Source organism: Emys orbicularis, chromosome 11, assembly GCF_028017835.1.
Source record: "Emys orbicularis isolate rEmyOrb1 chromosome 11, rEmyOrb1.hap1, whole genome shotgun sequence".
Classification (NCBI taxonomy): Eukaryota; Metazoa; Chordata; order Testudines; family Emydidae; genus Emys; species Emys orbicularis.
In genome coordinates this window covers 69,023,048-69,047,223 of record NC_088693.1, presented here as the reverse complement: position 1 = coordinate 69,047,223, position 24,176 = coordinate 69,023,048, and the positions used below count along the sequence as shown (strand labels likewise).

At 43.4% G+C, this 24,176-nt stretch overlaps 1 protein-coding gene across 1 annotated transcript in view; it reads left to right on the top strand.

Annotated features, from left to right (window-relative positions):
- The first annotated feature begins 8,437 nt into the window (after positions 1-8,437).
- Positions 8,438-24,176, top strand: part of RBM44 (RNA binding motif protein 44) — a 32,961-nt gene continuing 17,222 nt past the window's right edge. The window contains exons 1-6 of the mRNA XM_065413817.1: positions 8,438-8,633; positions 14,091-15,757; positions 15,890-15,948; positions 16,402-16,578; positions 18,655-18,841; positions 18,932-18,957. Coding sequence (XP_065269889.1) covers positions 8,438-8,633; positions 14,091-15,757; positions 15,890-15,948; positions 16,402-16,578; positions 18,655-18,841; positions 18,932-18,957 — 2,312 coding nt within the window. The remainder of the gene's footprint in view (positions 8,634-14,090; positions 15,758-15,889; positions 15,949-16,401; positions 16,579-18,654; positions 18,842-18,931; positions 18,958-24,176) is intronic.

The following is a 24,176-nucleotide window of genomic DNA, read 5'->3' as shown; positions in this document are numbered from 1 at the left end:
CCACGGAGAAGGAGCAGGAGGAAGAGGACCTGGCCACAGAGGAGAAGGAGGAAGATGTGGCCATGCAGGGGGAAGAAGAAGAGGCAGAAGAGGAGGTAGAAGACCTGGCTATAGACTAGGAGGACCCAGGAATGGAGGAGGAGGAGGATGTGCTGATTCAGGGGGAAGAAGAAGAGGAGGGGGAGGACCTGGCCATAGGAATGGAGCACGTGGTCATGGACAAGAAAGCGGAAGAGGATGACTTGGAGGAGGAGGAGGAGGAGGAGGGCAAGGCCAAGTCCTCCTCCACCTCCATGGCCAGGTCCCCCTTGCCCAGATGCGTAAATAGGGCAGTAATGAGTAGGAGCAGGGAGGGGATCTTACCTCTCTCTATAGCATTGGTGAGAGAGATAATGGAATAGTGACAGCCAGTTCTGGTGTCCGTGTTTTAAAGGATGGTGTTACATTGGAGAGGGTGCAGAAAAGAGTCACACAAATGATCTGAGAGCTGGAGAAAATGACCTACAGTGAGAGACTCAGACTGTAGGTGGGTGAAATGTAATGGCCTGGAACATTCAGGAGGTCAGATGAGATGATCCAATGGTGCCTTCTGGCCTTAAGCTCTATGAAACTCTATGAAGCATCGCCTCTCCCCACCCCTCCACCCCCCGCTCCGATGTGCTTCACCGCACAGAAGGGTGGCCGGACAGCCTGGAATGGCCCTGCTCCAAAGCAGCCCTGGTGGAGAAGACAGCGGTGAGTGAGAGACGGCTGTGGGGACCTGGCGGGAGGGCAGGAGACCTCGGACAAGGAGGGGGCTCCCCTGGGCAGGGCACTGGAGGGGACAGCAGAGAGCAGGGATTCCTGGGGCTGAGGACTGGGCACCGCCAAGAGGAAATTCTGGGAGTAAGCGCTGGGGGCAGGTGGAGAATCGTGGGACTGGAGGGTAAGCTGAGGCTGGGGGTAGAAAGGTAAGGGGCAGCTGCGAGAGGCTGGGTGTGGGCCAACTTGGAAGGGAAGGAAGGAATCGGGAGGACAGGGCCCAGCTGTGTTGCCAGAGGATCCTGCTGGCTGTGTCTGGGAAGTGCCCAGGGGTCAGTGGGGCCTGAATCTGACCTTCTCCTTTGGGTCTTACAGGAACTAACTGAGGAGCTGCCCCAGGACTCTGGGCCCAGCTCTGTCCTCTCCAGCTCCATGGACCGCACGTGAAACCTCCCGTACCAGAAGCTCCCGCCCGGCTCCCCCAGCTCCGGTGCTGCTCAGACCCGGAGACGCTGCTTCCTCCATGGCCAGGTTCTCCTCCACCTCCTGCACAGCCTGCAGTGATGGGTAAGGGAACCCATGGCCACACAGAGACCCCATGGGCACGGGTGGGGATTGAATCTGGGCCCTTCACCACCACGGGCACAAGCCCTGTCAGGCTCCCATTCAGAAAGCCATGGAAGTCTCTGCCGGCAGACACCCCCTCTCCATTCCCACTGCCAGACTCTTGCCCGCGGTGACAATGAAGAAGCAGGAGAACTCCTGCCAGAGAATCCCCGGGCTGCACAGTCGGGTGCTGAGACGTCTCTGGGAGCCATTTCCAGAGTGTTCTGGTGGGGACATTTTCCTTCTCTAACCCAGGGTGTCTCTGCTCCCAGAATCTCAGCCAGGGAGGCCACCCTGCAGAATATGGCCCCGCAGTTTGGCGATGGGCTGCAGGAGTCACCACTTAGGTGTGCAGCAGCCATAGCGCCTGCATTGACCATGGGCCAAAACCTGCAGCCCTGACAGCCCAGGATACCCCCACGGATGGCAATGGGAGCGTAGCCTGGGTAACTAGCTGCTGGGCCAGGGCATATAGAGAGAGGACTCGGAGATGCAGCAAACCAATGGCCAGAGAAGTGAAGGATGTAAGGGAAAGAGAAAAGCTAGGACATCTGGGGAGCTGCTGCAGTCAAGGGATCCCAGCCAGAAGAGAGAAGATGGGTGGGTTAGACACACAAAGTCCTGCATCTTGGTAGGGGTTAGACTAGATGAACCTTGCCAGGGGCGGTGAGTTATATGGGCCCGTGGTGCCCGGGCTCCAGCAAATTCAGGGCCCGGGGGGTCTGGCTCCACCAATGTACAGTGCAGGGTTTCTCCCCCAGTCCCTCCTGCCGCCCACACGCGCCTCCCCCAGAGTGTCCCCCAGCCTGGCCTGCCGCCCCCACACGCCTCCCCCGAGCATCTCTGCCTGCCCCCTGCAGCTCCGCGCTGCGCTCCCTGGCCGGCCGCTGCCACTGCGGGGTACAAGGGAGCGGTGCCGGGGGCAGGCTGAGGCAGCTGCTGCGCCTGCGGAGGGAGGAGGCGCATGGCAGCCTCTCTCTTCCCCCCCGGCAGGTGACCCCGAGTTGAATCCGAGGGAGCCGGGGGCTTATCCTGGCAGGACCTCCTGAGCAGCAGCCTGGCGGGGCTTGGGTGAGTGTCTTGTCCCTGGGGGGATCCTCCCCTCTGGCCCCCACCCCAGCCCCAGGGCAGCCTGCCTGCTGCACCCCAAACTCCTCATCCCTGGCCGAGCCCCACACCCTGCATCCCCTCCCGCACCCCAATGCCCTGTCCCAGCCCAGAGCCTGCAACCAGCACCCAAACCCCCTCCCATACCCCCTCCTGTACGCCAACCCCCTGTCCCAGCCCAGAGCCTGCACCCAGCACCCAAACCCCCTCCTGTACGCCAACCCCGTCCCAGCCCAGAGCCTGCACCCAGCACCCAAACCCCCTCTCACACCCAGCACCCAAACCCCCTCCTGCACCCCAACCCCCTGTCCCACGCCAGAGCCTGCACCCAGCACCCAAACCCCCTCTCACACCCAGCACCCAAACCCCCTCTCACACCCACCACCCCAAACCCCCTCCTGCACCCCAAACCCCTGTCCCATGCCAGAGCCTGCACCCAGCACCCAAACCCCTTTCCGCACCCCCTCCTGCACCCCAACCCCCTGTCCCAGCCCAGAGCCTGCACCCAGCACCCAAACCCCCTCTCACACCCAGCCCCCAAAACCCCTCCTGCACCCAAACTCCCTCCCTGAACCTTGCAGTCCCTTCTAACCCGATGGGTCTATAATTCTTTGATTCTAGCATCTGTCACCTAAAAAGAAGGGCTGACGCGTATGGATTTCCTCCGCATCCTCTGCACTGAAGACAGAAGCAAGGAATTTATTTAGCTTCTCCGCAATGGCCTGGTCTTCCTAGACTGCTCCTTTAGCACCTCGATCGCCTAGTGGCTTTGCTGACTGTTTGGCAGACTTCCTGCATCCCATGTACTTAACCAATACTTTGCTGTTAGTTGTTGTGCCTTAGCTAGTTGCTCTTCACATTCTTTTTTGGCCTTATTATACTTTTCATTTGACTTGCCAGAGTTTATGCTTCTTTGTAGTTTCCTCACTAGGATCTGACTTCCAAAGTGCCTCTTTTACTCGGCTGTGTAGCCCTGGGGGCATTTTTTTTATCCTCGCACTGGTTTGTTTTTTATTTGCGGGATACATGTAGTGTGAGCCTCTATCATGGTGTTTTTAAACAGTCTCCGTGCGCTTTGCTGGCATTTCACCCTGGCGTGTTGCTTTTAATTTCCATTTAACGAGCCCCCTCACGTCTGTGCAGTTCCCCTTTCTGAGTTGAATGCTCCTGCGGTGGGTTTCTTTGGCAGTTCCCCCTCCAGGGCTGTGCCATGTAATTCCATCAGGGCTGCGATTCCTGAGAGTAACTACTCCAGCGTGGAGGCTGCACGGTGAGAGCTCACACCGTGCACTGGCCTAAGCAGAGAACGTCTCCAAGGGCCGGCGCTGCGGTACCGCTCCTCGCCAACGCCGCCCGGCTCCGCTGCATGTGCCCCGTCAGCCAGCAGGGGTTTGTGCTCGATTGTCACAAAAGGGGGATAAAAGGACTCTCTGATCTGTGTGAGGGGGACCGTTACCCATGGTAGTGTGGTGCAGTGTCTGGTATAATCACTTATTTATCACATTTTGTATATAAGCCACCACTCACTTTTTCTTTTCATCCAAAAGGGTCCTGTATAGACATAGAGGTAATTTTTATTCACCAAAATCTTATAAACTTTGTATTTCTATCTAGCTCTGGCCATAAAGGTATCCCAATTTACCTATATACAGTTTTAAAATGTAACTAACTGGAAAATGCAGTATTTGCCTTTTTTCCTTCCTCTTACAATATTTCTCAATTGGTATATTTTTTTCTCCATTATAACCAACTAATGGCATTAAACCAGTCTGAGGTCCTAATGCCAGTAAATGTCTTCCTATTTTAGCTTGATGTCTTTCACATGAGATTAGGGATATATGTGTAAAGCACAATTTTATTGGACACACTTGCTTCAAGAGTAATGTAAAGGGCAGGGCCAAAGGTAGAGTGGCTTTAAATTTAGCATAATTTGCACTTTGGTAATTTATAGTATAAGAATGTATACAAATTACCATCATAACATCTTGTCTTCATAGTCATTGCTTTGTGTAAAATGCTTGTTATATTTTTAGTGTCTAGCTCCTCAGACATGACATAACACAGTCATGTCAGCTGATTGAAATCCTCCTTTCCTACTCTACTTTTCTTATTCTTTTGACTTCTTGGGTCAGTGTCTTGCTTTGACAAGTCACCGATTCTTTGTTCTTCTTACTAGACAGGGGAAACAAGTGGTTTGAGCATTGGCCTGCTAAACCCAAGGTTGTGAGTTCAATCCTTGAGGGGGCTACTTAAGGATCTGGGGCAAAATCAGTACTTGGTCCTGCTAGTGAAGGCAGGGGGCTGGACTCGATGACCTTTCAGGGTCCCTTCCAGTTCTCTGAGATAGGTATATCTCCATATATTATATTATATATTAATTCTTGATGTTGTCAGAGCAATGTAGGTTTTTACCCCTTAAGCCTATATAATTGAGGAAAGGTATATTTTGTAATTCATATCTATAATATTGCTATATATAGTATACAGTAATGTAATTCACGTCAAATACTTCTATCTCAATTTTAATAGCTTTACATATAGTGCAAAAAATGTAGTCCTTGAGCACCCTACAGTATGTGTGCCAGTTGCTGTATATATCTGACTTTCTGTATTACATATAGTAGGGGGAAAACCTATTCTGTAGGCACTATCACCACACAGAGATGTGGAAAAATGTTAATAGTAATGGCTAGCGTTCTGATCCTGAAGGTCTTATTCAGAAAAAACTCCCATTCTAATAAAATTATTAATGAAGACTGCAGAGCTGAGCCCTAGACTCTCAATGTGTATTTGACAGACACCTTGGTCTCCCAACACGCAATATCTTAGTTCTCACTAGATCAGTAGTTCTAAAATGAATTGGGCCATAAGAAAGGTTAACACCCCCCAAATAAAGCAAATGCTTGTGCTTTCTGTTCATTGGTAAGCAGACAATGTAATAGCCATGTATCAAGATAGTAATTAAGGTGCAAATACAAACTTGTCTGAGAGTTTGTCCTAATGTGTTGCATTAATAATTAGCACACGATTCTCTAAATTATGCCTTTAGACATTGACTAGCCTTAGCCTTAATAATCATGTATTTGTGTGATGTTTGTAAACATTTGCATTTGCTCTTTCATCACCTCCCCTAAAAATCCTGCGGCCTCAGCCTGATCACCTAAAGCCCCAGGCAGACAGGTAACATAAATCTGTCACACGAGTATCCCAGTCTACCCTAATACACATTTTATTTCAGAAAGAAAAACGTTCATCCTGTGTGTATTTTTGAATGGATCAGCAATAGTCGGTATAAAGAGGTTTTCGTGTACATGCACCCACATTTCAGCAGAAATTTCACAAAGATGTTTAACAAGTCCATGCACTCAGAACTTCACTACAAAGCTGCTGCTGCTGCACTGTTCTCAAGTTTGGTAGGGAAAAGTCTCTCTTTTTCTCTAGGCCAGGGATCGGCAACCTTTGGCCCGCGGCCCGCCAGCGTAAGCACCCTGGCGGGCCGGGCCGGTTTGTTTACTAGCCACGTCCGCAGGTTTGGCCGATCGCAGCTCCCACTGGCCGCGGTTTGCCGTCCCAGGCCAATGGGGGCTGTGGGAAGTGGCGCGGGCGGAGGGATGTGCTGGCCACTGCTTCCCGCCGCCCCCATTGGCCTGGAGTGGCAAATTGCGGCCAGTGGGAGCTGCGATCGGCCAAACCTGTGGACACGGCAGGTAAACAAACCAGCCCGGCCCGCCAGGGTGCTTACCCTGGCGGGCTGCGTGCCAAAGGTTGCCGATCCCTACTCTAGGCTAACTATTCCCAAACACTAGTCCACAGACTGCTCACGTGGTGTTGCTTTCCTCATTTCTAAATGCTATTCCTCTTCAAAGAAGCTTGAAATAAATTCAGTATTTTTATAACATGTTAGAAATCCCTGTCATTTGTACAGAGAATTTTCCATTCAGTGATCTGTATACTCTATGAACAAAAGTTTTAAAACCAGTTTCAAATATGGCCCAAGCCCGTGGATGTCAAATATTACCATCTGTAAGCTGTTTTATGAATCATAACCAAAGTGAAATGAGCTGGTGATCTCAGTCCACTTCTTCAGTGAAGGGCCCAACCAGGACACCTCACTCAGGCCTTGGCTGCTGGGTTAATGCAGACCATCTGACCTGCAGCAGTGTTTGGGACTGAGATACATTGATGGCAGTGTGAGGAGGCTTGTGTGGCTGGTGCCTATTCTATGGCGAAAGGATGTGTTTCAGTACAGAGCCCTGTCAATGCCACTTATGTTGTGGAAGCACTAGTTTCATTTTTAAAGACAGATTATTTTATAAAACCAGTCCAAATAAAAATGGTATATTATAAAATATGTAAAAACAACTAGAAGTCCTTATGGCACCTTAGAGACTAACAAATGTATTTAGGCATAAGCTTTCATGGGCTAGAACCCACTTCATCAGATGCATGGAGTGGAAAATACAGGTTGTGTGTGTGTAGAGAGAGAGAGTACATGAAAAGATGGGAGTTGCCTTACCAAGTAGGGGTCAGTCTAATGAGACAATTCAATTAACAGAATACCAAGGGAGGAAAAAAATGAGGGTGGCCCATTTCAAACAGTTGATAAGAAGGTGTGAATAACAGTAGAGGGGAATTAGTATGGGGAAATTAGTTTTTGTAATGACCCATACACTCCCAGTCTTTATTCAGGCCTAATTTGATGGTGTCCAGTTTGCAGGAGCGGCTCCAGGCACCAGCGCAGCAAGCGCATGCCTGGGGCGGCAAGCCGCAGGGGGCAGCCTACTGGTCGCTGTTGGGGCAGCAGTCAGGCAGCCTTCGGCGGCGTGTCTGCGGGAGGTCCACTGGTCCCGCGGCTTCGGTGGCAATTCAGCGGCGGGCACGCCAAAGGCGTGGGACCGGCAGATCACCCACAGACACGCCCTGTGACCAGTGGATCGCCTGCAGGCATGCCGCCGAAGGCCACCTGACTGCCGTGCTTGGGGCAGCAAATAACATAGAGCCGCCCCTGCCAGTTTGTAAATTACTGGGTAAGGCTACTCCCATCTTTTCATGTACTATGTATATATACCTCCTACTGTATTTTTCCACTCCATGCATCTGATGAAATGGGTTATATCCCACGAAAGCTTATGCCTAGATAAATTTGTTAGTCTCTAAGGTGCCACAAGGACTCCTTGTTGTTTTTGCTGACACAGATTAAGACGGCTACCACCCTAAAATATGTAGTGTGCGTAAGCTATTTGGTATAGGGAATGTGTGTTTGTACAGCATCTGGCATACCGGAACTATATCGACAGGCCTACGTGGTGCTACTGTAATATAAACCCATATGAAATCAACCTGAAATATTTTAATTTAACATTCTAAGTATACAACAGTGTAAATTGTAAATACCTAAGCCACTGCAGTGGCTATTACACTGAAAAATAAGTATTTACTATTTGTAAAGGTTTCCCTTTTTTCTAATGCTAAACTGTGCCAGCTTTTGCATTACTCTGCCAGGCTTCAGCATGAAAATGAAAGACGCGCTTCACGCCTGTGGTCATAGGACAAGACTTGTGGGCAGGAGGCCACTGCCCCCAAGCTCTCCCTTCCCTTTAGGGCAAGCCTCATGGCATGCAGCTGAGTGGTCTTGTTAGCAGGGATTGAGGCAGGGGCTTAAGCCTCTTGGTGAATTGCAGCCCTTGAGGACAGCCCAAGCGCAAGCCCGCCCTGGCACGGTGGCAGGTGGCTGCAATACCACCACGAACCAGAGCTACGTGGCGCTAGAGAGTGCCCCTCCCCCCCGGGTCAGCCTTTGGGCAGTATCTCGTGCGGGCTGCCAGCCATTTTGGCTTAAAGGCTCAACCGCCCGGGGTCAGGGCGCCGCAGGCGCGTCACTTCTCCCGCTCCGCCGCCCGCGCGGAGGTTCCAAACGAGGCCCCGGCGCGTGCTGGGCGCCGCCGCTCACTCGGAGCCCAGCTCCTCCCGCCGCTTGACGAGAATGACCAATCAGGAGATAGAACCGTTCTCCTGCCAGCCAATGAGGTGCGGCGCGCGCCCGGGACGAGGCTATATAGAACAGGCGGCCGCGCGCCGCCAGGAGTGGGGGGTGAAGGGTTCGTTAACTGGACGTTGGCGGCAGAGAGGCGGTGCGTCCTGGGCGGGTCAGCGCATTGCCCCTCGGCCCCCTCCCCCAGGTCTCTGCGTGCGCCCCTCGGTGCCTGTGCCCTCCCCCCCCAACGCCCCTTCTCGGGGGTGGGCCCCTAAGCGCCTGTTACCCCGCCTCCGTCCCCTGGGGTGCCCCACCCCGCAGTGTGTGCCCCCCAGTACCTGTCCTGGGGCCTGTGCCCTCTGCCCTGGAGCACCTGTTCTCCAGCCTTCTCCCATCCCTTGGTCTGTGCTCGCCCCCGTGTGTGCCCCCCCCCAGCACCCCCTCTGCAGCATCCTCCCTGTGGTGGTTCTTCTTCCGCCGCCTCCTGTCACGCTGGGAATGGGTGACAGGGGATGGATCACTACATGATTCCCTGTCTGTTCATCCCCTCTGGGGCACCTGGCATTGGCCACTGTCAGAGGACAGGATACTGGGCTAGATGGACCTTTGGTCTTACCCACTAGGGCCGCTCCTATGTGCTCTCCCTGCTTATGCCCCCCAGCACCCATTCCTGCAACATGTGCTTCTAGGGGTAGGTTGCTCATCTGCAAATCGGGAGAGTGGTGTTCAGTTCCCAGATCTGCTACTGGCTTCCTGTGTAACCTTGACAAGTCATCAAGTCAGCGCGGCCTACTACACTCCAGAGTTAAGTCAGCGTAAGGCAGCTTGTGTCTACACTGAGGGCTTGTTTTCACAACCAGGGACATGGAAGCTGCTGTAGTCGATGCAGCAGGTGTCAATTTTGCTGGTCTAGTGAAGATCTGATAAATCGATGGCAGAGCGCACTCCGGTACTCCAGCTCCCTGAGAAGAGTAAGGGAAGTTGGCCGGAGAGCGTCTCCCATTGACGCAGCACAGTGAAGATACTGGGGTAAGTCGACCTACGCTGTGTCGACTCCAGCTAGGTTATTCGCGTAGCTGGAGTAGCGTAAATTAGGTCAACTTACCCCTGTAGCGAAGACAAGCCCTAAAATGTTGCTCCCAGCGATGTAATTCACTTACTACACCAAGTTAATTCCACCTTGGCAAGAGGCATAGCACTTTGGTCAATGTAGTTAGGTCAATGCAGTGTAGACACTGCGTTGCTTACACTGACTGTTGCTGCCTTTCTGAAGTGTCCCACAATGCCCCACACTGACGGTTAATTGGGTGCAAGCGCTCCTGATGGGTATGCGCACCAGTGACACACGGAGCATAGTGTGGACATGCAAAAGCAATTTAATTACTGTGGTGGCTGTAGGTTGATGTAACTTAGATTGACTTAATTTTGTAGTGTAGACTTGCTTTGTGTGCCTTGCTTCCCAATCTTTCCAGTGGGGATAACAGCATTGCCTACGTTGGGGATAAATACATTAAAGCTTCTCAGATGCTCAGGTACTCCAGAAATAGGCTGTGTAAGAACTTAAGATAGATAAATACACAACGGTGGCATTTTTGCCCCTTCAGCACTCATAATGAGTATCCTTTTATTTCAGTTAAATAATCTAATTTGGACCTGAAACCTGCAAATTGCTGGGTGTGACTGGGTCCCGCATTGTAGTCAATAGGGCTCCACACCTAATAAATTTTTGGATTAAGGTCTAAATTACATTTCTTAATGAAATTAATAAGTATGTGCCTGTTTGTAAAATAATTGTTTTGAGACAAATATTTGGAGAACCTCAGTCTTCAAAATTAAGTCTGTTTGGAGTTAATAACTGTTAAATAGCACTGTGAAACACTAAACATTACTGTACTAGGACATATTGAACAGCTTGTTGAACAGCAGGGATGATGTGAATGTCATATTTACAAAGCTGAGTGGACTAAATTTAGGAAGCATGAAGTAAGATGGACACTTGTGATTTCTTTGATTATGTAGAAGTTGTGCACTGTGTGCTTCAGATTAATTGGGGTTTTGTTGCTTGGGTTTTTAGCTTCTTGTTTGGTTTGGGGGTCGGTTTGCAGCACACATCAGAGCTATCCGGTGTCTTGTACGTTACTCATTTAAAAAAAAAATTGGGGGGAATATTAAGAGATTTCTTTAAACATCTGGAAAACATGCAGATGTTTTCTGGAAGTGCCATGGGAGACTAAATGTATTGTTAAGCATGTACGTAGTATTTATGTTTAAAAGGTTTCCATGTCAGAAGGAGAGACTTTCCTGACAGTTGCCATTTAGATTTTCCCAAATATTCCAAATATCAGTTTTTCCAAAACTTTATTGAGTTGCTTTTTCCCCTATGTTTTTCAGAAGGTCTTGTATCTAAAGGCAACACTGTCTACAGCATAAAATATTGGAAATGGGTAGTTAGACCTTGATCGTGTAATTCACTCTACACAGGCAGACCGCTACGCCCATGTGGAGCTTTGCTGAAATCAGTTGGGGTCTGTCCACTCAACAAGTAGCAGGATCATGGCCTTAGTATTTGTATTTTTGAAACACCAGTACACAATGGGCACCACAGAACTTTTAAGGCATTGGAGCAGTGTCCCCACAGCAATTTAGCACATGACAGGTGAAAGCATTGTAGATTTACATCCCTGTTCGCCATGTACGTAGTCTTCATGTAGGCATGCCCTAAGGCAGGTTCTTCATCATGAATCTTTTTCTCTATTTTCAGATGCCTTTTTCCATCCTGAACCTCTGCAGTTGCTGCAACAAAAGTATAGTTAGCAAAGTAGCGAGCAGGGACCTACAACTGATGTTGCAGCACAAGTTTTCAGAGGATTAAGTAATAGAAAGACATTTCCCTCTTCCATTTTTACACTATCACTGCTTATAAGTATAGCTCAAATTTGATTTAAGGCTTGGATTTTCATTTGAAATATATACTACTGTACATTTGCATGTTCACATAATATTGACAATGTTAGTTTGGTAGTTATGTAGAGTGAGTTAGTAGAAAACAGACATTCAGAAGTCACGTTTTTTTTTAATCCCAGAAGATAAATTTGCTTTTTTGTAGATTGTACAGAGATTAATGCGGGATGAGAGATTTGCCTTCAGATCCTGCTTTCCTGTGTTAATCTTTTAAATTTGATTTTGAGTTACTGTCCTGAGGATGGGGGAAATAATTTATTTTCCATTCCTACAATTTTACTGTTTGTTTCCAACGTGCTAGTCAGAAAAGCCTGAAGTATTAGAACTGGTAGATATACCTGTTAGTCCTTACCTGTAAATGTAACTAAGCCCTAAAATTAAGGCATTAAAGTTGACGGACAAAATTTAAATGTTTTGTGAGTGGGTAATAAGTTGTATTCCTGTTTAAGACGTGCTGAATTGGGGCCATTATGTTCAATGAGGCTGAGAAATGATTGCACTGGACAACATAACACAGAATTTCATGACTTTCCATATTTAAAATCTCAATCATAACATTACATTAATGAAGTTCTCTGAATTTATTGTGTAAATATTTAATATTGAAATGAGCTAGTGGGTGGGTGATCAAACGGATTGAGCAGTATGAAGTTTGCTATTTGCCTCATGCATTTATTTATTTCATTGGATTTATCAGACAAGAGGCATCTCTCATAGTTGATTGAAAATACAATAGATGAATACAATAGATTCATAGATTCTAGGACTGGAAGGGACCTCGAGAGGTCATCGAGTCCAGTCCACTGCCCTCATGGCAGGACCAAATACTGTCTAGACCATCCCGGATAGACATTTATCTAACCTACTCTTAAATATCTCCAGAGATGGAGATTCCACAACCTCCCTAGGCAGTTTATTCCAGTGTTTAACCACACTGACAGTTAGGAACTTTTTCCTAATGTCCAACCTAAACCTCCCTTGCTGCAGTTTAAGCCCATTGCTTCTTATTCTATCCTTAGAGGCTAAGGTGAACAAGTTTTCTCCCTCTTCCTTATGACACCCTTTCAGAGCTTGTTTCAGAAGTTAGGGTCAAATCTGTCTTCTAGATCCAGATTCATTCCTTTTAGCAATATGGATCTTTACACCTGGGTAAATATAGATTTCCAAAGCTCAGATGACGTTCAGCAAGTTTGTCATAAATGTCATAAGCCATCTATCTGTTAGACAAAATTATACTTAGTGGTTTCCTATTGAGCCAGAAACAGCGGTATAGCCACTTTAATCTTGCTCTGTTCCAAGCACACTGGACTATTTACTGTCTCTTCAAAAGAAGTGTCGGGTGGCTTTCGCCTCTGTTGAGATTAATCCTTTTACTGCAGGAGTTTTTCATCAAGTTCTAAGAAGCTTGTTTTTGTTCACCATACTGTAAATAAATAAGCAAAACACCCTAATTACAGGATATCTTCTCTTTGGGCTTGTGCTCCTAACAAGAGACAGGTGAGATTCCCCCTTAGCTCTGAAGATTTTTGGGTTTCCGCAAATTCCAGCTTCCCAGGTAAAACTGCCCCCACCACAACACCATGTACAGGTGGTACCAAGAGAAATTTGGTGTGATGCAGCCAATGCTCTTGATCTCTGACCACTTTTCAGCAAAGTCTCTGGCTATTTGGCTCCAGCTGTGTTTTCCCCTGCCTATTGTATTGTTTTATTTTGAGATGTGTTTCAATCTTTTGAGTCATAATAAGTGGGAATATTTTGATGACTGTATGTTTAAGGAACAAGAAATTACTTGTAACTTTGTTTCTTTGAAGTTAACTTTTTACAGGATTCCCACTTACCTATCTCACCTCCCCTCACAGTTTGCGGTTCCATTCCAAGTTGATATATTCCTGGTAGAACATTATACCATGTCCATCCTTGAAATGAGGAGGTGGCTTTCTGTCAGCACTTGCAAGATTCCTTGTTCTCGGGAGACATAGGACTCCACTCTTTCACTTCTACCTGCCTTTTTTTAGACAAGCTCTACTACTCATTTAAAATGGTTTCTGGGGTATCAGAAGTCTCCTCTGCCACAACGTTACTCCAATACTGTATCAAAACTATTTGCATGTTATCATGACTTTAGTAATGTATGATGTAAATTTCTCACTGTATACCAATAAAAAAAGAACTCATGGTTCAGCTAAGAAATAAATATTTCATAGAATCGTAGAATATCAGGGTTGGAAGAGACCTCAGGAGGTCATCTAGTCCAACCCCTCGCTCAAAGCAGGACCAACCACAACTAAATCATTCCAGCCAGGGCTTTGTCAAGCCGAGCCTTAAAAAGTTTTAAGTGTGAGAAAAGTGAGAAGATGGAAAGTTTACCTTGCCCCCTTTGCCTGAGTGATAAGAGAAGGAGCAGTGTTAAATCTAACTGGATTGTGGGGATGCCTGGAATTATATTAGATAAAATGTGTTTTCATTATACTTAAAATAAGTAAGAATAGCAAATCTTTCTGGGGTTTTTTCATGGTTTACCTGATGACTTCTCAGTGAGATTTTCTGTTTTTAGAGAACACACCATACAACCCTGACTTTTATCACAACATAGTTGATCACAGCATGATACCACTTCTATTTTATCTGACAAAATGTTTTATACATTGACATTTTTGTGCAGAATAGATCATTTTGAACTTCTCTTCTTATTTTTAATCAGGTGCGAAACCAATAAATAAAAGCAAGCTGTTGATTTCAAGATTTTATAGTGAAAGTGAATTGGAGGAAACTGTGTTTGAGCTGATTGCTTCTAGTGACAACTCTGATACTTGGACCATGGAACAAAGAGAAAACATCAGTGATAAGAGTAAAACAGGAGTCTTCACTGAGCCATCCTATGGTATAGACAAGTCTGATGAAATTGACTGTGTTGATACTCTGTTCGGTGAACTTGCAGAGGGCGTCAACTGCTCTGTTTCAGGCCAGGCATGTTCCATAAATGTCTCAGAATTAAAGTTTCCAGATGAAAGCTTAGCTTGTTTCAGTTCATCACTAGATGCAGAACTTGAAACTTACAATAAAATAAGAGAGAGGATTTCCAAAGTGTATGAAGACAAAAGTGAAGCTGGTATGTTGGGAAAGGTCTGCAACAATATACATTTCAGTTACAAGGAGAGTGACGACAAACCCAAGAGTGATGTAGATGAAGACTCACAACTAGAGTATCACAGTGCTGAAGAGCAAGATTATTTTGGTCAAAATACCTCATATATGCCTTTTGCGCAAATTAAAACTCCAAGGACACAAAATTCAGAAGTTTTGGAGTTGGTAGAGCCACTTTATGAAGTTATATGTGATGGAGCCATAGGTGGGCAAAATCCTGTTAGCAAATTAGGTGATGGTTCTTTTGCCTTGGATTATGGTGCTGTTGATGAGTTTTATAATAAAGCAGCTATACCAGACTTCTCAAAAACATCTCAGGACTCCATATCACTGATGGATTACAAAGGCCTGAAATGTGAAAATCATGAAGAGGAACAAACTGAAGATACATATCATAGTAAACTTGGTGAAAATTCATTTGAAAGTGATACTGTTGTGAATAGAGAAAGGGCTTATCAAAAATCACTCTCCATGAGCAGTTCAGAAAATCAACAAAAGATGGAGGCTGTTTCTTTTTGTGATGTTGCACAGTCATCACAAATGGCTATAAAAAAAGTGTTTAAAATGAAAGATACTAACAGCATGTTGCAGAAGCATGGAAATACTTGTGTATTACCATGGGAAAGATCTTCTGTGACATCCACACAGATTTCTAGCAAAAATGCAGACGATTCAATTTCTTGTAGTTGTGAAGAATCATTTTTGTCTGCATTTAATTCTGATTGTCATGATTGCAGCCAGAAGACTGTTGAAAGGAAACCAGATTTTTCTTTTGCACTCCCCAGAATTCCAATGAAAGATGGTCATTTGTCTTGTGTGGAAGTTCTAGATAAGTATGCTGGTAATAGTACCAGACATCAAGTAGATTTTCCTGACTCAGAAATCAAGTGCCTCACATGCTTGAATAATGCTACAAGTAATAATAAAGTTACAGTTAACCAGAGTGTTGATGCAAGTTCTGATTTTAGGGCTTGTTTCACTACAAGCAGAGCTACTAGTGCTAATGCTTCTGTGGTATCTAAAGCAAACAACACAAAGTTAACAATGATGAACAAAATCAAGTCTGAAGAATGGCAGAGTGAGACCTGTAGAAGTATTGCCTGCAATACAGATTTGTCATGTGTAGGTGGCAGTATGGAGCAGATTGCCTCATGGCTTGCTGAGACATGGGAAAATTGTATCTACAGTGAAATCCCAACAACTGAATGGAATTCACAAATTAAGGTAATTTTGAGCTCACTGAGCAACTCAAAATAAACTCAGTTTTTAAAACAAAATAATTATATTTGTAACTCTTTCAATGTCAGTAAATGCAGATTGTATAATTATGTTCTTTTAAATGATTATTGTTTCTAGGATCCTTTGGAGTTGAAAAATAAGTTGAGTGTCAGAGATTTAAGAGAAAATCCTGACAGGTATGTCATAAATTGTAAATATTTGTATTTATGGATGCTCAGTGATAAATGTAGGATTTACTTAATAGTTTTCAGGTTCTCTGAATAAGCAAATTAAGAATTCAACAAAAATATTATTTAGAATGCTTGCTCTGAAGATTAATAGAGCTTCATTTAATTTTTATGACTGTACTTTCTGCATAAAGATGACTAGAGTGGTAGTGCCATTTCCTCCTCTTAGTTAGGGATCAATATAACGTGAAAGCCACCATGCTTGATACTGCGGAGTACTGTTTTTCCTATTTGGCTAGTGGAGAGTAGGAATTAACTGATTTTAAGTTTCAAGTTTTCCTTCTAAAATGTAGTCAGAAATACCTTCTGAAAGTTATACAAATATCAAGATAATACATACACAATAAATTAAGAAATATTCTCTCACTTAATCAGTTCAATAATATATTTTTCCTTTTAAAGGATGTTGCATTTTAGCAAAGAAATTGAGAAGAATTATTCATCAAACTGTTGTAGGATGTTGCTGCAGAGAGCTATAAAAGCAGAATTGCAGCTTCTAAGAACTCACTATTGGATGTGTCATCAGCACTGCTGGAAGATTTACAGACTTGTTATGGAAGAAAGAGAATGTTTTAACAGGCATGCATTAATTTTATTTTTCTTGACTAAAACAGATATGTAATATTCTTCAATAGGATAGAATTTAAGAAATCCAGCTGCTCGTTAATCTAAAGAGAGCAACAGCAAATGCTTTCCTAAAATCCATTTGAGCATCAACCAAATAACTGTTACTTATTTGATAGTATCTTGTGAAATTAAAATATTCCAAATATAATTAATATTAGTCACTGCTAACTACCATTCTTGTACACATGTAGTTGTAATATTTATTCAAATACACTAACTGGACCAGTTAATCAGTTCTACTGAAAACATATTCTTAGGGTGTAATGCCAAAACATCAGAGTATTTTGACCCAATCAGAAGATGGTGGTGTTTGCCACAGAGCTCAAATTGCTAGTAATAACTGGCCTAATTCTTTATTTACTTTTGTCCCTGCGGTAATATTTTGTGTTTTGTTTAAGTACTATTGGAAGGGCATTAGTTGCTGAAGAGGACTGCTTTATTATAGGTGGAACAGGTAGTGATGCATATAGTGGAGATTGCCTGACACTTTCCAATATTAGAGCCTGTTTTCAGTTGCTTATCACTTTGTCATACTTTAACCCTTCAGCCTGAAATTTTCCATAGCAGGTGTTTGCCTCAGGCTGTGCGTGCACTTTGAAAATTTCAGCTAACTCGGTTCACTTGTTTCCAAGAACAAAGTTACAGGAAAGTCTTTGCAGAGTGACTGAACATGCTCCCTTCCAGGAACTGGTGTGGACACTGTAGTGCCAGGTCCTGGAACTTAGAATAGGAAGTCTCCTATGCTATCATTGTACCACTGCTGGTGCCCAGACAGCACAGAGGAGGAGGAAACAGCCTGATGCAAATGCCCGAGGGTGAGAGCTAGGGTAGGAACAGAGAGGCACAGGGGAAATAGAAGCCAAGTGAGACGGAGAAAGGAGCTGGAAGAATGAATAGGTGCAGATTCGTACTGAGCAGTGGAGGGGGGTGGGTAGGGGAGAAGAAAAGAGGGAACATGGACAGGATCCTGATGATGGTTAGGAGTAAAAGGGTCAGACAGGCTGGGGCTGAGGCTGGGACAAGGACAAAAGAGTTTATAACCACTAAATCACACTTCCTCTTCAGAACTTGGAATTGAACCCATGATTCCTGAGCCTCACAGTCGTCTTGTGCTAGCAAATAGTTTTGCAACCCATTGGCAAAGTTTGCGTTTCATCCTCCCTTGCTGGTTTGTCCACGTAAAGGGTAACAGCTTGTTCCTACTAGTTACTTTGTAAGCTCAAATGATTAGAGTTCTGTGCAGTGGATTTAGAGCCCCCAATCCTGTTGATGACCCATGTGGAGGTCAGTATGATTCTGCATGATGGAATATGATTTTTTAGTTTGCTTAGAAAAAAAAAATCTTAGGAAGTTGCATCCAAAACCACTTCAGACTCCAGGTCGATAGACCATGAAAGAAAATAGAACAATGTTCAGTTTTATCTTCAATTTTTATTCTCTTAAACTAAATGCCCACCAGTCTGGAGGAATTCTTTGGGATTGTTTAAAGTGATTTAAGATCCATTTGTTATCTTTGAGGGAGGTATAGTTCAATCTGCCTTTTAATACACTTACTGTGCCCTGGGGAAACAAATTAGACTCAGCTGTCTCCAGTTGATCCCATGGGTGGATCTTACACAGAAATAACTCTGGATTGGTGAGTATTAATGAAAAGACAAATTTACAAATAGGAAACAAATTATCCTATTGTATTTTTTAAATTTATTTTTATTAAGACTTTTAAATAATTACAAATAAGCATTCTTTCAAAGGGTCCCATAACACTTCGATGCAAGAATCTATATCGAAAAAAAGAAATTCTTGTAAAAAGGCAAGTCCACACACAAAACTGCATTAGAGATCACAAAAGACCAAGATGGTTTAAGCTAACATTTATTCGAAATAATAGATTTCTTCGTATGTGGTGGGGGAGGTGCAGGGACATGAAAAATCTTGAGGCACCATAAAATATTTTTGATAATTCTTGAAGCAATAATGTAACAGGAATGTCCTATTAGGTATTTGAAGTGCTTTTTTATATTTTTTCAGGAATTTTAAAAGTGACATTTCCAAGACTGAACTAGGGTCATCTTTGTTGTCTGTTTTTGAAGAACTGAAGGCTAGGTATGAAAGCATGAGAGAAAAATTAGTCATGGGTATACCATTGGATTCACTGCCCCCATTATCAGTAGAGTCAAAATTGCTCTCGATCTTTTCTTCTTATGTTCCTTCAAAGGTACAGTAGGGTTTTTTTTAAGTTACTCTTTGGCTTTAAGTAGGAATGTTTTTATTTAAAAACTAACTGAATTCTTTTTTTTCTTGACAGTTAGTGAAAGATGACCTTCTGTATAAGTAAGTAATTACAATTTTTATTTATCTATTCAGATTAAGGTATAGACCAGAAGTGAGCGCAAAATAAATAGTGTGAGTATTTTTGTTTTTGTGTGTAAGAACTTCACTTGTTACTTCAACTCCGTTTAGCTGAAAAAGCAGGTTGGCACTTTTGGCAGAGAGATTTTATTTAAGAGTGAAGTTTTACTCTGCAAAGTAATTGTATGCAAATGGTATTGTAGAGTTCTATGTTTGTATCCTCATGACCTTCAGTTCAGATTTTCTCAATTTACACATAAAAAGGTGTATTTTCCCTACCATTCAACATTCAATTTCTATCTGGGATCTTAAATTCAAGCTGTGTTATTTCTGGCTTGCATATATTCACCAGTAATAAAGATTTTTGCATTCAGCACATAGTTGACAGTTCTGTTGTCAATGTGCAAGTCTGAAAGGAGTCCAGTTCACTGTTCCATAGATGCGTTGTCTGCAGCGCTAATGGGTAACAAGTAAGGCTGTCAAGCGATTAAAAAAAATTAATCGCAATTAATCATGTGATTAAAAGAATGAATCACGTGATTAAAAAAATTAATTGCGATTAATCGCGCTGTTAAACAATAATAGAATTTAAATTTTTAAAAATATTTTTGGATCTTTTCTACATTTTCAAATGTATTGATTTCAATTACAACACAGAATACAAAATGCACTCAAAAAGAAACCAATGTAAAACTTTAGAGCCTATAAGTCCACTCAGTCCTACTTCTTGTTCAGCCAGTTGCAAAGAGAAACAAGTTTGCTTACATTTACAGGAGATAATGCTGCCCACTTCTTTATTACAATGTCACCTGAAAGTGAGAACAGGCATTTGCATGGCACTGTTGTAGCCGGCATTGCAAGATATTTACGTGCCAAATGCGCTGAAGATTCATATACCTTTTCATGCTTCAGCCATTGTTCCATAGGACGTATTTCCATGCTGATGACGCTCGTTAAAAAAATAATGCATTAATTAAATTTGTGACTGACCAGCCCTTGTACTGAAGTGCTTTCCAAAATCTGAGAGGGATGAGGTGTGGATCATGCTTTCAGAAATTTTAAAAGAGCAAGACTGATGCGGAAAGTACAGAATCCAAACCACCAAAAAGAAAATCAACCTTCTGCTGGTGGCATCTGACTCAGATGATGAAAAGGAACATGTGTTGATCCGCACTGCTTTGAATCGTTAACAAGCAGAACCCGCTGTCAGCATGAACACATGTCCTCTGGAATGGTGGTTGAAGCATCAAGGGACATATGAATCTTTAGCGCATCTGGCATGTAAATATCTTGCGACACCGGCTACAACAGTGCCATGCAAACACCTGTTCTCACTTTCAAGTGACATTGTAAACAAGAAGCAGGCAGCATTATCTTCTGCAAATATAAACAAACTTGTTTATCTGAGCTACTGGCTGAACAAGAAGTAGGACTGAGTGGGCTTGTAGGCTCTAAAGTTTTACATTGTTTTATTTTTGAATGAAGGTTTCTTTTGTACATAATTCTACATTTGTAAGTTCAACTTTCATGATAAAGAGATTGCACAACAGTACTTGTATTAGGTGAATTGAAAAATACTATTTCTTTTGTTTTTTACAGTGCAAATATTTGTAATCAAAAATAAATATAAAGTGAGCACTGTATACTTTGTATTCTGTGTTGTAATTGAAATCAATATATTTGAAAATGTAGAAAAGCATCCAAAATATTTAATACATTTTAATTGGTATTTTATTGCTTAATTGGTATTCTATTGCTTTTTTAAATTGCAATTAATTTTTTTGAGTTAATTGCATGAGTTAACTGCGATTAATTGACAGCCCTAGTAACAAGTAGCAAAAACATACATCCCTCAGGTACACAAAACTACGTAAGCAGGGAAGTTAAGTTAAGCCACCTAACAGTGCATAGCTTTTATTCCCTCACACATAGTCACACACCATATCATTTCCACAACTGCCGTATACCATAGTCCACATACCACAGCATTAATTCTCCCCCCTACGTATGTCAGCCTTCTAGTACGTGGTTTACCAAACTACTCCTATAGCCTTCCCTTGTGCACACCACCTTCACAAGTACTGCCTTCTTCCTTTACTGTTAGTTTGGGGTGAGGGAGGTGGCTTGATAAACAGGATGAAATAAGGCTGGCCTCTCAAGGGGAAAGAGATTTGAGAATAATGGGAGAAGGTGACCAGAAAAATTCAGAAAGAATTTCTTTCAAAATGAAGGAGATTATTCTTCAGCCGCTGTTGAAAGATAAACTTTCATTTATAAAGAATAACAGCAACAGAGTCTAAATATGTATTTTCAGAAAATCCACTGTATTAGATATACTCAAGATTGACCTCTCCACTAATTTTTGTGTAAATAGTTTTCAAAGGAGATGTCGCCAATAATTGCCTGACTACAACAGATAAAGTTCAACAGACCAGTTTCAAGTTTATTTAAAATTATTAAAAGAAATCAGCAACAACAAAAATTGTCAGAAACTAATGAAAAATATTCAGTACTTCAGTGAAGATGAAAACATTCCGTTTTTCATCTGAACAGACCCCACAAACAAGCAGCTCCAGGAACTGCACTTACATTTCCTGTCTCTCTGGAAACAAAGGGCTAGTGTTACATATATGGTGTTCTTGTCATAGCTACAAGCCAACACCAGGGGCGGCTCTAGCTTTTTTGCCGCCCCAAGCACGGCAGGCAGGCTGCCTTCGGCGGCTTGCCTGCGGGAGGTCCCCGGTCCCGCGGATTCGGCGTACCCGCCGCCGAATCTGTGGGACCGGCGGACCTCCCGCAGTCAAGCTGCCGAAGGCAGCCTGACTGCCGCCCTCGCAGGGACCGGCAGGGCGCCCCCTGCGGCTTGCCGCCCCAGGCACACGCTTGGAGCGCTGGTGCCTGGAGCCGCCGCTGGCCAACACAAAGGTGGTACAATAGATCTAAAAGTAAGTATCATTAAAGATTCCTGACTAACATTCGGTTAAAATGAGCCCATTAAATTAAGAGTAATTTTATTCGCGCTGTCTCTAACATGGAACCAGCAAATGTTTCTGTATTACCTTTTTGTTACACAAGCAATGTCATATTACGTCACTCAGAAGCTATTGGAATATGGTGTGATGTAATGGAACTGGCTGTAGTTTGTTTTATGGCTAATGGATAACACACAAATCTGCAATAGCGCAGCTTATCAGAATTCTATTTTTAAACAAATATTATGACAATGTAGATAATTTTCCAGTTTTCTTTTGTCAGTATTTTAAAAACATGTATGTTTAAATACTGTATCATAAAAGAATGCCACAGCAGAATAATAAATGATTGCCATATTATGACCTTATATAAGTAGGACAAAGGGAAAAGAGAAATAAAACTTCCAGTATTACTGTGTAATTGCAAAATTATTTGTCTTGTGAGAAAGAATTTAAAAATCAAGCAAATCATATCTCATAGCTACTTTTAAACTTTCTCTTAATCATGTTAAATGTAGTCAGACTGAGTAACATGAAATATACTCTTAAAATGAAAAATATAGCTACAGAAATAAGCAATTTAAAGAATTGCTGGTTACATCAAAATGTTTACAAAATATTTGCCTAAGAGGGATAGTGATTCTATTAATAAAAGTAGGTAAGAGACAGTAAGGTAGTATTACAGTGGATGACTGAAAAGGTCTCTAAAATGTTTCCTGGAATTGATATTTTTCTTTTAGTATGTATCGCATTACCAAATAATTAATTTTAACTTCCAAACAATTGTTTTTCTAGATGATATTAAATGATAAAATATTCCTAGCAATAGGGACAAACTGTACTTTTTTTTCTTTCTCTGTTAATATCTAGTATGTTTATAGAATCTTCAAATGTACAATTGTTGTCTCTATAAAATTCCTATTAAAATAGAATCATAGATTATTAGGGTTGGAAGGGACCTCAGGAGATCATCTAGTCCAGCCCCCTGCTCAAAGCAGGATCAATCCCCAACTAAATCCCCAAATGGCCCTGTCATAACTATAAAGGGAAGGGTGACAGCTCTCCTGTGTACAGTGCTATGGAATCCCTCCTAGCCAGAGACTCCAAATCCTTTTACCTGTAAAGGGTTAAGAAGCTCGGGTAACCTGGCTGACACCTGACCCCAAGGACCAATAAGGGGACAAGATACTTTCAAATCTTGGGGGGGGAAAGGCTTTTGTGTGTGTCCTTTGTTTAAGGGGTTGTTCGCTCTTGGGACTGAGAGGGACCAGACATCAATCCAGGTTCTCCCCATCTTTCTAAACAAGTCTCTCTTATTTCAAAATTGTAAGTAAAAGCCAGGCAAGGCGTCTTAGATTTACTTTGTTTTCTCAACTTGTAAATGTACCTTTTACCAGAGTGCTTATCTTGTTTGCTATACTTTGAACCTAAGACAGAGGGGATTCCTCTGAGCTCTTTAAGTTTGTTTACCCTGTAAAGTTATTTTCCATACTGATTTTGCAGAGATGATTTTTACCTTTTGCTTTAATTAAAAGCCTTCTTTTTTAAAACCTGATTGATTTCTCCTTGTTTTAAGATCCAAAGGGGGTTTGGATCTGTATTCACCAGGAGTTGGTGAAAGGAAGGAGGGGGGAAGGGTCAATTTCTCCTTGTTTAAAATCCAAGGAGTTTGGATCTGTATTCACCAGGGAATTGGTGAAAGGTTTCTCAAGGCTTCCCAGGGAGGGAATTCTTAAGATGGTGGCAGCGGACCAGAGCTAAGCTGGTAGATAAGCTTAGAAGTTTTCATGCAGGCCCCTACATTTGTACCCTAAAGTTCAAAGTAGGGATACAGCCTTGACATGGTGGCACAGCGGTGGGATCGTTTTAAACCCAAAAGCCAGTAAGAGATTTTTTTTTTCCTTCTAGCTGCTTGGAGAGCAGAGCTGAAGGTAGATGCATATCTTATCTCTCCTTGCCTGAAGGCAGAGGTGTTAAGTTTTTTTTAACAAGGTCCTTTGTTAAGAGAAGGGTTCAATTAATGAGCAAACGACTGGTAAAAGGAATTTACAAGCTGAATTGTTTTTTTTTTTTTTCTTTTTACATCCTCGTGAGTAGCTAGTTAGAAAGTCTCTGTTAACTCAGCAGCAGCCAGAGCTGAGTACATCCCAGTTTCAGTCAACTGCAGAGGGGTGTGGCCCAGCACAGGAAAGCAGGAAAATGACTACCAGTGAAGCAGCTAGCAAACTA